General features: G+C 36.2%; 2 protein-coding genes across 2 annotated transcripts; both read right to left on the bottom strand.

The window, feature by feature from the left end:
- Positions 1 to 594: 594 nt before the first annotated feature.
- Positions 595 to 8,472, bottom strand: LOC126606692 (protein NRT1/ PTR FAMILY 2.13-like). Its single transcript, XM_050274077.1, has 4 exons — positions 8,206 to 8,472; positions 7,539 to 7,756; positions 4,601 to 5,181; positions 595 to 1,573 (listed from the first exon to the last, which is right to left on the bottom strand). The coding sequence occupies exons 1-4, from the start codon at positions 8,396 to 8,398 to the stop codon at positions 721 to 723; spliced, it is 1,845 nt and encodes a 614-aa protein (XP_050130034.1). The 5' UTR covers positions 8,399 to 8,472; the 3' UTR covers positions 595 to 720.
- Positions 8,473 to 9,364: 892 nt separating this feature from the next.
- LOC126608736 (protein NRT1/ PTR FAMILY 2.13-like) lies at positions 9,365 to 12,018 on the bottom strand. Its single transcript, XM_050276738.1, has 4 exons — positions 11,820 to 12,018; positions 11,511 to 11,728; positions 10,414 to 10,994; positions 9,365 to 10,247 (listed from the first exon to the last, which is right to left on the bottom strand). Exons 1-4 carry the CDS (start codon positions 12,016 to 12,018, stop codon positions 9,380 to 9,382), a joined length of 1,866 nt encoding a protein of 621 aa, XP_050132695.1. The 3' UTR covers positions 9,365 to 9,379.
- Positions 12,019 to 14,173: the final 2,155 nt, after the last annotated feature.

Raw genomic sequence — 14,173 nt, 5'->3', positions numbered from 1 at the left:
GGCCGTGGAATCTGAGGATGAGGAGGGCAGGGTGCAAGGCTCCAATCGGCGACGGCGGAGACAGTGTTGGATGAACGATGACAACAAGAACAAATTTCCGAGTGGGGTCCACTTTATTTTAATTTAGATTTATTTTTAAATTAATTTTTAAATAATATTCAATTATTTTTATTTGACACGTCATCAAAAAGTGGGCCATATATTTACCACGTCACCACTTTAAACAGTCAATTTATCAGATTAAGTAATGGTTGTTTGAAATTGAAATGAAATAGTAGTAAATGTATGAGATTAAAATGTTTTAAAGATGCTATATGAGATTGCAATTGACCTCAAACCTGAGGAGGTAAATTATAATTTACCCAATAAACTAACAAAAAGATTAAAAATCGTAGTAAACGTTAAGGGTAAAATTGGAAACACATTAGATTATTTCAGTTGGGCCATGTTGATTGTACTAGTTAAGTATTGAACTTTGTCCTAACCATTAAATAAACTCTTTACACGGGTTTTGGTTAAAATCCAAAGTTTTAAAACCCTTATCATTAATTTTCGTTATGAATATACTAAAGCCATACCATGTTACAACTCACATAATGTGAAAAATTACACTACATCTTCCTGGTATATATCTAATTCTGATCAAAGCAGTTTGATTCGATTTGATTGAGTTTTATTTGCACACATACATAGCCATATATAATGATTGGTTGAACCTAACTACACATGATCACTATCATACGGCTTCTCCTCATCTACGTACACATTTGTGGCTTTGTAATGATACCGTTGTGCACAATATAGAAAGTAGGGAAAATTCAGAACCCCAATCCCAGCCAATAGGAAGTAGAAGTAGTCCAATCTCCCCGCATTGATGTCATTGGTCAACCAATCCGGGTGCTTCTCTGTCCCACTAACATGGTGCACCACATTGACCACCAAACTGCTCAAGTAGCTCGAACCAGCAAAGGAGCAAGACACGAGGGCATTTCCAATACTGCGCATGTGGTCGGGGAACTCCCGGTTGAAAAACTCCAGCAGACCTATCATATTGAACGCCTCACAGAGCCCCATCAGTATAAGTTGTGGGGCCAGCCAGAGGAATGACACGTGTGCGGCAGGGTGCAAATTGGCAAAGTTCCTTCTCTCCTTTTCAATTACTCCGGCCACTGTCATCGACAGGACGGAGAATATGATCCCGATTCCACATCTTTGCAGGACTGTAACCCCACCTTCGCGCTTTGTGATTTTTCTGAGGGATGGGACTAGAATCCGGTCGTAGATTGGAAGCCAGAGGCCAATGGTGAGAAAGGAGATGACGCTGATGGACCCAGCTGGGACTTCGAAGTTAGCGCCGAGATGACGGTCCATTTTTAGGGCTTGGGACACAGTAAAGGTACCCTGCTGTGTCATGGCGGTCAGGCTAACTATGGCCGATGCCCATATCGGGATTGTTTTTAATACGCATTTAAGTTCTTCCACTTGTTGCACGCTGCACAGCCTCCAGTTATCGACCGGAGAACCATCAGGCTTCAAATCGTTATCCAATATTACAGCAGCCTTGTTCAAGAACCTAATGAAAATAAAATGATGAACAAAAATAGTTAATTAACACGATCAACAAGTCAAAAAATCAGGGAAACAAAGTTCACAGTACACAGCCACTAAATTTGTTCACCAAACAATGTACGATGGATGTGTTTGTTCAAATGAGAGATTTTATAGTATGCTTCAAACACGGGCTGAACATGCATGTCATTACACAATTGGAGAAAAAAAAAATTTCAATTTTTTTTTCGAAGTACCTCCAATTGTATAATAACAGATGGTGTTTCATCACTTATTCTGAGCACATTGAAAAATATGTCATTTAACAGTGTCATTGCCCCACCTTACAGATCATGTGTCTTACTCTTATGGCACGTTTACGTAACCGTAATGAAAATAGGAAGAATTGAATTGAGGAGAAGTTGAAATGAGGAGAAGTCGGAATTGGATTCTTGTCGAAGCTGTTTACTAATTCAGCAGGAACGGAATATAAGCCAGTATGATTACTAAAATGCCCTTGTCCCAAATCAAATATTTTATATACTTTTTTTAATAAAATTTGATATAATATATAATAGTAAGAAAAAAATTAAATTGCTTTTTTGTTTCATAGACACTAAAATGCTTTTGTTTTTTGTTTTAGTTATAAATTTAAGTATTTTTTTAATATTTAAATTTTCTCGTTCAAGTTGTAATTTCTTCTCTTCGGCATATGCATGTGGTTGTGCATAATGTGAATGAGCATGAAGTTGTGCATAATATGAACGAGCATGGAAATAAAAAAAGTAAGGAGTTGTGCATAATTAAACTATGATTAATGAGTTTATAAAGGATAGTCTTGGAAATAAAAAAAGTAAGTGAGGGCATAAAGGGAACAAAAGTGTCATTCCGATTGCCAAAGCAATCAGGAATTGGATTACCACCTAGATGTAGGGAATCCAATTGCACCAATACAATGATTCCAAAATTTGTGTGGACCCCACTATTTTTTTTTATTCCTCAATGTTTAGTAAACACTGAAGTACTCTATAATCGGAATTCAATTCTACATTTTCATTCTGATTATGGATACATAAATGATAGAATTTTTACCATTTGCAAAAGTAGAGATAAAAACACTTAACAAATATTTGCAAGAAAACAATGTAATTGTAGTATAAACGGCTCAAACAAGATTGTTTCTATAGGAATTATTTAAAACAATTTATACAAAACCAAAATATTATTTAATTATTTGAAAACAAAGATTAAAAAAAGTTGATTTTAAATTGAAAAATAATAAAAACGAATTTAATTAAAATGATTAAAGAAATAAGCAAAGTAAAAAAAAAACAAAGAAAACGTTTTGAAAAATCTCCGGCAGCGGCGCCAGTAAACACGCCCTTAGTCTAATGTGAGGGTGGAAGTCTGGACCCCCACCTGACATAATGTGAGCTTAGTCAAATGTATGATGGTGGAAGTCTTGACCCCACATTACAAGCTGTGGGTCTTACGTAGTTAAATGTGACGTGTGGTTAATGGTAAACTTAGGGTAAATTATACTTTATCATCTTAGGTTTAGGATCTATTGTAACTTCATATAATATTATCAAAACATTTCACTTTCATACCTTACGTACTACTTTATTTAAATATAATACATCCGTTATATTTTTCATCTATTGGTACATTAAGAGTTGACGTGACTGCCAAATTTATACCACATGACAAAAAAATAATTTTTATTCATTTAAATTATTATAATAATTTAGCCTATTATAAAAAAGATATTTAAAAAAAAAAACTCATCTTCTTCCCGAGCCCTTCCCCTTCCCTGTAACCCAAACACCTTATCCCACCCCACCCCGGCCCTCACCTCCCCCGCAACCCCCAAACAACCCTCCCTTCCTTCTCTCTCCACGGTTGACGCCCCCGCAACCCATCTTCCTTCCCCGACCCATTCCCCTTCCCTGCAACCCAAACCCCCCACCTACCCCACCCCTACCTCCCTCGTAACCCCCAAAAAAACCCAGATGTTCACCTCCCCTCCCATCCAAAAAACCCACCACAAACTTCTTCGACGCAGCCTCCACCATCTTCTCCCTCAGCAGAGCTCCGCGGTCCCTTTGACCAAATCGAGATTTGGGTCGACCTCATCAGCGCCGTCGATCTTCGGGTGAGCACCGAAAGGGGAATACCCAACTGGCGAGCTTGGTCCTCCATGCACTTGGAAGTCGGGACTCCAATAATGTCCTTCGATTCGTCGGATTTGAGGAGCTTTACGAGCTTGGAGATCACGAAGGCGGCAGTGGAGCCGGTGCGTAGGATAAGGTGGGTGGCGGTGGAGGCATTGTGAGGGGAGATGAGGGATAGGGAGGAGGAAGCCATTGGAGATGTGGAGGGAGAAGTGGGTCTGGGAAAAAGAGGGCGGGGTTTGCAGAGAGGTGAAGGGCAAGGAAGGGGATCTGGGTGTGGGTTTGGGTTTGGGTTTTTTTTTTTTTTTTTTTAAATAGGATAAATTATTATAATATTTTAAATGAATAAAAACAAAATTGACACGTGTCACAAATTTGGCAACCACGTCAGCTCTTAATGGATCAATAGATAGAAAATATAACGGATGTATTATATTGAAATAAAATAGTACTTGAGGTATGAAAGTGAAATGTTTTGAAGATGTTGTATGATATTGTAATAGACCTCAAATATGAGGTCGTCAGTGTAATTTACCCATAAACTTATCTTATGAATACATATGTAGTCTGAGTCTTAATTTGATCTGATGATGGTTATTGATTAGCTTACGATTTTTCGGCAATTCAATCACGCCAAGTCACTCAGTGGCGATCAAACTAAAAGTCAAATCTAAAATCTTCCATCAACAAATAGAGGAGAATACATTAGACTGTAACACAAAGAGTTCAGTCAACACTAATTAAGTACTAAATTCAAACATGTCCTCAAGATAATATATAAAAATCGATCGATTAAGCCAACTCTACACATATTAATACTTCAAATCAATCATAATAAATTATTAAAGAAATGATCGATCTATACAAAAATTTCTTACCTTAGCTGGTTGGTGAGTGGGAGCTTAGATGCGTAATACCCCTTGAATATTGGAGGATGATAGAATTTGTCAACATCTATAATTTCTGCTTCTTCCGCAAGCTCAATGTGGCGTTTCTTATGAGCAGCAACAAGTACTTGTGCAATCCCAGAGAACATACTGCCCTGTGGCTTTGCATGCACGTAAACCCTAGACCCGATAAACAGAAGCAGGATCGAGCAAGCCATGAGCACAGTTGGGATCCCAAACCCTAAACTCCAGCTGACTTTGTCTTGGATGTAAACCACTACGGTTTGGGAGAGGAGTAAGACCACTGTGAACGTGGCATAGTACCAGTTGAAAAAGCTATTCACTCCTTTCTTTCCTTCTTCGGTGGTTGGGTCAAACTGGTCAACGCCAAATGGGATGCTGCATGGCCTGATGCCAGCTGTGCCTATGGATAGAAACCCTAGACCCGATAGCAGCAGACCGAGTTGAGCTCGGGTTGGACCGGTGCACTGACTCAGTGCTTGCTGTTGAAGGCTGCATGGCGGAGGATGCAGCTGCGGAAGCCACGCTGTTAAAGTAACTGTCGCCATGCCCTGTTGATAGATAAATAATGTTACACAACAAATAAATAACGTTAAAAGTAACTGTCGCCATTCCCTGTTGAACTTTTATTTACTTCAAAATTTGTTGCAAACCTTATCTTATAATTAAGAAAAATTTCCACTAAAACAACCTAATCCACACCTCAGAACACACTTAGTGAAAGTAATATCCACTAAAACTGATGAAAGTGACAGTCACATGTAAAACAGCAGTGTTGATCTCCTATGATCCTCAATTTCTACGCTAAAGCCACATGAAATACAAATTTGTTGGTATACGTTATTTTCCGTTTTGGCCGCACGAAGGGATATTTGACAATTTTATACCTCAATTGCTTACTCATGCTTTAGTACGATCGGGTTTTTATTTAGTACTCTAAACTTTTGCCCACCAATATTGGTTTATACTTCAAATTTCTTGAATATTGATACTCGATTTAAATTTCTTAAATGAGGATTTAGATTTAACAATATTGTCACGTAATATTATTAATTTATCTATAAATTATATATGAATTAGCTACATTCGGTTGTATTAGTGTTCTCACAAATCCTTTTAATTAGCTTGGTTGAGGTTGTTCAAAGAGGGATCATGAAACGTCACATCCCCTCCTTTTAATCAATTGATGTATCTTGACCATTGTTCAAAAAATTTCTGCCTAGTGCCACCTAGGCCTCGCCGCACTAGGCGGCTCCGTCCCGATTAATGCCTAGACATTTGAAAAGTAAGAAATGGCGCTTAGACCTGTTGAGGCACCTGCTTAGACCGCCTAGACCGCCCAGACCTGCCAAGGTTGCGACTCACTTAAACAGAAAAATAGACAACTTTCATTTTGCATTTTATTTTATTTTTCAATAAATTGTAAGAGATTTGTTGAATACTTAAATGAGTCCACATTATATACTTGTTCCCCATGTTTTCATTATGTTAAAAAAATTCTTAATATATGTGTTATTCTATTTTGTAGTTTATGATGAAATTATATATATTTTAAGTATAAACAGACACTTATTTACATGAAATATAATAGATTTAGTTAAATCTGCATAATCCACCTACCTTTTCGTATTTTAAAAATGTTGTTCGCTAGCTTAGTTTTCCAAATCCGTCACCATATTGACTGGTAACTCTAGTTTCAATTGTTAGTTTTCCGAAATATAATGGATTTAGAAAGGGTGGTAGGTTTCGCTAGCTTAGTTTTCCAAATCCATATCACCATCCTCTCCCACCCACTAAAATTTAAAAAGCAAAATTATTGAAAAAGACTTGAAAACTTTAAGTTTTAAAGATAAAGACAAAATAAAATATAAAATGAATAATACCATAATTGATTTTTTAGTGTAAAAATGTGGTTTTTCGTTAAAGTTTCCAATTTAAAACCCCACAACAATAGAGTACAGTCAAGAACATGACAAACGATAGAAATATATACGTTACCTAGCCACGAAGCCAAAGACAAATTGTTGGTTATTATTGAATGTAGAAGGGATGGAAGGGATAATTATAGAACACTTTTCTTTTCACCATATACAAACCTATCAGTAATATTGGAGGTAGGGGACAACCACTCAAAAACACAGGTTTATGAAACTCGTGTGAAAATATGTACACGATTGGGGAGTGACTAGTCCATCGGTAAACTTAATATAAACAATCTACGTATTTGATACATAATTTTATCTAGTCCGTAATAAACTAAAAAATATATACATTATTAATCGCATAAGTGGAAACTCATGTTGGCACTCCAAAATTTTTATTGTGCATTCCTGACAAACGTAAATTTCTTTCTAAGAGTAATGCTAGTCAGACTAAATTTGTAAACTAAATTATGTATCACCAATAATAAATAAACATGTTAATCAACATTTAAGTAATCATCAAATTATCAACTTCCATGTTGTTTAGTTTACAAAATTTGATCTACATTTAGTCTCCCTAGCATTTCCCTTCTTTCTAGATATAAAAAGTTTGGTGTGCATAAAGAAAATTTTAGAGTGAAAACAACAATTCTCTTAGTCAATATAATGTTTAATAATAACCAAATATTAACATATTAAGTACAAGGAACATGTTAGAGAGACCATGTTTTTAGACTATAATTTAAACCCCACATGATGCAGTGGTCAATGATTGAATTCTTTAATTCATAATTTAAAACGAAATTTAATTATCAATTGGCACATCATGTAATTACAAAATATGATTCAAACAGATGATTTCCCTAACATCTACAAACCGTTGTCAAACATATTGAAATTACCTTGAAACAATTAACACATTGGCCAAATAAATTAGAAAATAACAAAAAATAATAATTGGGAGAGAGCTAGAGAGAGAGAAGTACCATGAGAGAGGAAATGGACGCAAAAACAATAGTCCGAAAGCGGCCGACGTAGGCGTCGGAGATGAAGGCGCCAAGGAGAGGAGCGAAGTTGGTCAAACCAGACCAGACGTTGATAATGTTGGAAGCGGAAACCTGGTCCAGGTGTAGCATCCTCGTCAAGTACACCATAAAGTTTGCCAGCAAACCAATAGCAGCCAACCTTTCGAACGTATCATTTCCTGCACCACCACCACCACCACCACCACCATTAAAAACGTGTTCTGTTTTTGTCGCCTTTTAATAAATTAGACACTTTGACCTCATATCAGGGATAAAGATGGATTAATATTCAATGCACCTATATGTGATTACAGTGACACATCATAGAGTGAGAGTAACTGAGATCTGACACTGCCACCGTAGCTACGTTCTGTGCTCGATCATGTCGACCAAAAAATTTACTTATTTTAACGAAAAAATTTGCGATACTGTTCACTTTAACGAAAAATTACATTTTTACATTAAAAAGTCAAACTTGATATTATTCACTTTATCTTTTATTTTGTTCTTATCGTGAAAATTCAAAATTTTCAAACTATTTTAATTAATTTTCCTTATTTTTTTATCGTTGACCGGGGACACAGCCATTTCGGTGCAGTATCCTCCACGAAATGAGAGAGAGAGAGACCTAAGATGAAAGGCATGGCCTTCCAACCACCAGGTTTCTTTGCGACATCACGTTTTCTATCAACTGGTTCTTTATCTGGGCTTAAAGGAAATTTGTGTGACAGCTCTGAGGAAGTGCTTTTCTGAAAGAACTTTGTGACGTAGAGGCAGTGGCTTGATTGCTGCTGCTTCTGCTTCTTGCCTTCAGCCATCATCAGCTTTTCAACATGCCAGAAAAAAAGTGGGCACTGTAAGAAGTGATTTTCCAAAAGCGCTGTAAGAAGTTGTGAGGTTAAGCTAACAAGCTTGGCTGGGGCAGACGTGTATATATAGGGAAGATGGGGAAAGAAGAAGATAAAAAGGGTGACGCAAATGAATGTAGGTATGGATGTGATGGAGCCGTGGCACTATTGGCAGGGGGCACACCAAAATTGTACGCACCCTGCAGTAATTCCGGCCAACATTTCTGTAAAGTGAAAAAAGAAAGGCCCATTACAAACAAATTGAGGCCCAATTTATGTGATGAACCATCTTGACTCACGATTTTCATGACTGAATTGAGGACGAAGCATTTGAGTTGCTGACATACTAGTTAGTTAATGATATTCGTCCCCATTGAGAAACGTGAAACTTTTACATTAGTCAAGAAACGTTAAAAATAGAGCTCTTTCAAAATGAAACTTTTCATAAATTTTTTATCACTTTATATTTTTGACATATTATTTTAAAATTTTAGCATGTATATTAACGTTAAACTGTAAGATGACTGAGAGTCCAAGAAAGATATGTCCCCTTAGCATTTCTCAACTTAGTAACTCAGTTTCATTCGCTATAATACTTTAACTAAACACATAGATGCGCACTTAAACACAAAAGGAGGTTAGACTGGGTTTTAATTTAACAAGAAATAAGACGGATACAAAAATAGTGTTTAACAATCAAGTGAGGGACAACTAGAATTATGAATCATCAATGACAATCCTATTTTATTTTTCTAAATCAATTGCTAGCCGATGTTAAAATCTAAGGTATGAATTTATCAGTGGCCAAGCGTTAAATTTATCTCTATGTGATAATAATAATTATTAGACATACGTGCATATACAATTAAATATAGTTGATTTATGGATTTAATTATACAACTAAACACATGGGTTTAGAAATCCATTAGGTTTAGTGGTTTACAAGAAAAATGGTTAAACCAAAGGATGCCCCAAGCTCTCATCTAAACTCTCTACTGTTTCTGCACTAGCCTTGTATGCATATCCCCGAGCACAAAACAGAAAATAGAAGAAATTCACCACTCCCAGACCAGCAATCAGGAAGTAAAAATAGTCCAATCTGCCGGCATTGATATCATTGTCCAACCAGTTGGGCCGGCCATGCTTTCCTGTAACACCATGCACAATGCTCACCGTCACACTACTCAAACAACTAGCCCCGGCCAAGCAAAGATAGAGCAGAGAATTCCCAATACTTTTCATGGTCTCAGGAAATTCTTTGTTGTAAAACTCAAGGAGTCCAACAACGCCAAACATCTCACAAAGTCCAAGCAACATTTCCTGTGGAAATAGCCAAAAAACTGACATGGCTACAACCCCGTTCGATGAAGCTTGTGATGTGGCCAAAGCTCTCCTTTGTTGCTCAACTAGTCCCGCCACCACCATGCACATAGCAGAGAAGAAATACCCGATTCCTATTCTTCGAAGAGGTGGGATCCCATCTTCACATTTAGTGAACTTTGTTAGGGCTCGTTGTAAGACACGGTCATACAACGTGAGGGAAATAAAGAGCGTCATAATTGACATCATTTTGACCGATCCAGCAGGGATTGCGAAATTCGGTCCAATGTGACGATCCATTTTCATGGCTTGTGATACTACAAATGTTGGTTCTTGGGCAAGGGCCAGCAAGCTGATGACACCAGAAAGAGAAACTGGGAGGATTTTCATAACACGTATTACCTCTTCAACTTGTTGAATGCTACATAGCCTCGATGGAGTTGCACAAGACCCATCATCTTTTAGTTCATTGTCCACTACTAAAGCAGCTTTCTTCAAGAAGCTGGAAGCCAACAATTTAGAAGTGAAAATTAGTCATATAAATAACCCAGGAATGTAATTAAGTTAGGTAAGGCAAATAGTGATGACGGTCCGCATCATTTGATGATGCACGGGAGAAAATGTGGACAGTACACTTCAGAGTCTAGAGAATTATTCGAGATATTTACCTAAATTCTGTTGAGAGATGAAGCTTGTTGAGTACTCTACGTCCATTTCCATTTGATGAATCATCATCGGAGAAAACACCGTGAACCCTATCATCATTGTGAAGCTTAAGATGACGCTTCTTGTATGCCGCTACAAGAACTTGTGCAAAACTGGAAAATGTGCTTCCTTCCGGCTTCACATAGAAGTAAATTTTGGACCCCCCAAAAAAGAGGAGAATTGCACATGACATGAGCAGGGTAGGAATTGCAAATCCTAATGCCCAACTCACAGAGTCTTGAATGTACATCACTAGGGATTGGTTGATCAAAATTACCATACAAGATATAGCGTAATACAAATTCAAAAATCTAGTGACTGATTTTCTTCCTTCGACGGTGGCGGAATCAAATTGATCAACCCCAAAGGGAATGCTGCAGGGCCTAATTCCTCCAGTTCCTAAACCCAGCCCGCATAACCCAACAATCAAAAAACCCAGCTGGGTTTTTGTGCTGGAGATACATTGCTGTTGTTGTCCATTAAGAGTGCAAGGTGGAGGCCTCAGTTGTGGCACAAAGGCTGTCAGGGTTACTGTTAGCATCCCCTAATCATGAGATTAATTGGATATTCATTAAGCTGTTAACAAATCAAAGAAAGAGAAAAGAAGAAAAAAGTAATTGCAAATTTGATTTTTATTTCGTTGGCACCAAAAGAAATAAGAAGACTACATATTGCAAAGACAGAAACATATATATCTAAAAGTTTTAGATGTTGCCATGACCTCCTTGTTTTTTATTTATTTATTTTTATTTTTTGACAAAAGATAGCATTAGTGCGTTAAATTGTTAAATGTTAGGATGAGAGAATCGGTCAGGATCAAAGCCACCGTAAATATACCTCATAGTCATGGCAACATTTGTAGATCGTGCTTTAGCACAGTGGCGGAAAAAAATGCACCATGGTAACATACAGATAGAAAACCCTGAGACGTAGGGTACCAAAAATAGCTAATGTAATTGCTAACTTGCTAATTAACTTTAACCTAAACTAATTAATCATGATTAATTAATCTTACATAAATAAACTAAAAAATTATGCTACATAAATTAGCTAATTTTACCAGAAGTGTTGCAAAGGAAGCCAAAGCAATGGTGAGAAATTTGCCAAGGTAGATATCAGCGATGGAGCCACCAATGACTGTCAATAAAAAGCAGGAAGATGCCCAATTGTTAATCATGTTGGCAGCAGGAACCTGCTCCATGTGATACTCCCTCACCAAATACACCATGAAGTTTATTGTCAGCCCATATGATGCCATCTTCTCAATTGATTCATTTCCTGCAAAAAATAAAAAATAAAAAACCTCCCAATTGTAGCTTTTGATTTCTCTGTAAATAACAATGCTCATATATATCTTAATATACTACACCTAAGATGTAAATCACGGCCTTCCATCCGGGCTTTGATTGGACTACTGTGCTCGAATCAGATCGGTGGAGATGGTCACCGTTCGGAGGCAATAATGCCTCTGAGGATGGAGACTGATCATAGTTAGGGTTTGCTAGTTTAAGTTTTCTGATGAAGCAGAAGGAGAAGAAAGAGCTGTTCTTAATTTTATCCCTAGCCATTCTTCTCTTTCTCTCTCAGTCGTGTTAATTAGGACTCTGGTTAAGCACATATACAGGCAAAATAAAGCTCGGGGAACTGATGAAGGGCACGTGCCCCCCATGCATGAAGGCAGCTTCCATATTTTCATACCGACTTGTCAAGCTCTTGAGGCATCTCTGAACAGAAAAGAGGGCAGTTTTCTTTTGGTCATTAATCATGAGGCAAAGACAAACTTGGTGACACATACCAAGTAAACTTTCCAGTTTCCAATATATATGCTTTAGCCCTCTAGAGGCAAAGATCGTTTTCGCATGTGCTTCAATATTTTAGTAGATAGGTTGTTGAGTTACGTCTTGAATTTGAAACTTCACTCTGCCCAAAATTATTATGATAGTTTCAAATGCTTTCCTTTCTCCCTTCTAATAATAGTAATTTAAAAAAGGGATACTTTGGATGCGGTCCCTAGTTATCAATATTCTTTGATTGAAACCTTGTTAGTTTTTAGTTTTTGATTGAGGTCCCTAACATTAATGTAATAATGTAAGTTACTATATTTTTTAAATTAAAAATTAAAAATTGAAAATTGTAATTGTTTATATTAATGAGATTTTAAACAAAACCCATAATTTATGGGATTAAGAATAATAAAATATAAATTATACTCTCTATTATATTGTGTGTGTGTGTATACATATATGTATGGGTACATTAACCAAAATTTAAAAAAAAAGTTATTGTACCAAAACATGGATACATTCTCAAATCAATGAAAAAGAATGTACCCATATAAGTTTAAACATGGATTAAAAAATTTGAATGGATTTTATATTAAAAAAGGGTACATTTTACATATAACAAATTGATATATATGAGAATGGGTACATTGATGATTAAAAAAATTGAAAAATTATATGAATGGGTACATTTAAGATTAAAAAATTGAGAATCTTTATATATATATATATAACTAATAGGTACAAACTTAATTTAATTTAATTTTTTATTATTTTGAAAATGTTTGAATTGAAAATTAATTAGAAGTTTAATAGAGGTGTGAGTATTAAACCCTAAATTAATTACTAATTTTTATATTAAAAAATTATATAATAAACATGTAAATTCATTATCACATTAATGTTAGGGACTTGAATCAAAATTTGAGAACTAATAAGGTCTTAGTCAATGAACAGTAAGAACTAGGAACCGGATACTAATTTTTCCTTTAAAAAATTAAAATATCAATACTAAGTATATTTTAGAGGTCGCACTTGGTGCGATGGCAAGTGCCTTCGCCCATGAGCGGTAGGTCTCGGGTTCGAGACTTGGGAGCAGCCTCTCCATAAATGGGGGTAAGGCTAGCCGACATTCACCTCTCCCAGACCCTGCGTAAAGCGGGAGTCTTGTGCACTGGGTACGACCTTTAATACTAAGTATATTTCACACCACTAAAATTAGGGAGAAGTTATAAGGTTTCAATTTTCTTACATTATTTGACGTTTGATCAAATTATAATTTTTGTGAGGAATTGCTGATGTTATAGTGTAAGAATCGATATCAAATCTTCTTCAACCAAAATGGGTGTGGTCTCTTCGTGACTCTAATCATTGTTTGACACACATTAAGTTTATGAAAACAAAGTTAAGAAAAGTTAAGTTTAGAAACACGTATTATTCAATTATAGGGGCTGCAGAGGCCACATCTATTTTAGGTGTAGAAGATTTGATCTTGTAAGAATCACCCCCAAAACTATTTAACCATATCAAGGTCAGTTTTCGAGATAGATCATAGTGATTTTCACAGTCGCTTTTTTTTCATTTTGTATTCATCATTTTATTTATGTCTTGTGATTTTTCTTTGATTTATGTAATAATCTAAAGGCTATAAATAATTGACTCTAAGGGGAGAAAATAGGAGTGAAAAATGACTTTTGTTTCGAGATTAAGTGGGAATCGTCGCATTATAAAACGTCGATCGGGTTGCAATGTAAAACAATTGAAATCCCGCAACCCGCCCACTTTGAACTGAAACAAACTTCGATGGTGTGAATCACTGAATGTACTCAGCCAAGAATATATAGTAACTTGTTCTAAAACCAACAGGTTACAAGGATAAATTCTTAAATCTGAGGGATAAATTGTTTTATTTATGAGAACTCCCACTTGCAAATAAAGATAA

The sequence above is a fragment of the Malus sylvestris genome, chromosome 16 (genome assembly GCF_916048215.2).
Source record: "Malus sylvestris chromosome 16, drMalSylv7.2, whole genome shotgun sequence".
In the NCBI taxonomy this organism is placed as follows: domain Eukaryota; kingdom Viridiplantae; phylum Streptophyta; class Magnoliopsida; order Rosales; family Rosaceae; genus Malus; species Malus sylvestris.
The sequence above is the reverse complement of the archived record's forward strand: the minus strand, read 5'-3'. Positions and strand labels throughout refer to the sequence as shown.

Bases quoted from the DNA above. Each gene is read 5' to 3' on its own strand.
- LOC126606692 (XM_050274077.1), bottom strand. From the start codon at position 8,398: ATGATGGCTGAAGGCAAGAAGCAGAAGCAGCAGCAATCAAGCCACTGC. The intron at 7,757-8,205 runs GTCTCTCTCTCT...GTGGTGGTGCAG, and splicing joins GGCCATGCCTTTCATCTTAG to GAAATGATACGTTCGAAAGG. The intron at 1,574-4,600 runs GTAAGAAATTTT...TATTTTCATTAG, and splicing joins CCACTCACCAACCAGCTAAG to GTTCTTGAACAAGGCTGCTG.
- LOC126608736 (XM_050276738.1), bottom strand. From the start codon at position 12,018: ATGGCTAGGGATAAAATTAAGAACAGCTCTTTCTTCTCCTTCTGCTTC. The intron at 11,729-11,819 runs GTGTAGTATATT...TATTTTTTGCAG, and splicing joins GGCCGTGATTTACATCTTAG to GAAATGAATCAATTGAGAAG. The intron at 10,995-11,510 runs GTAAAATTAGCT...TCTCATGATTAG, and splicing joins CTTCCTTTGCAACACTTCTG to GGGATGCTAACAGTAACCCT.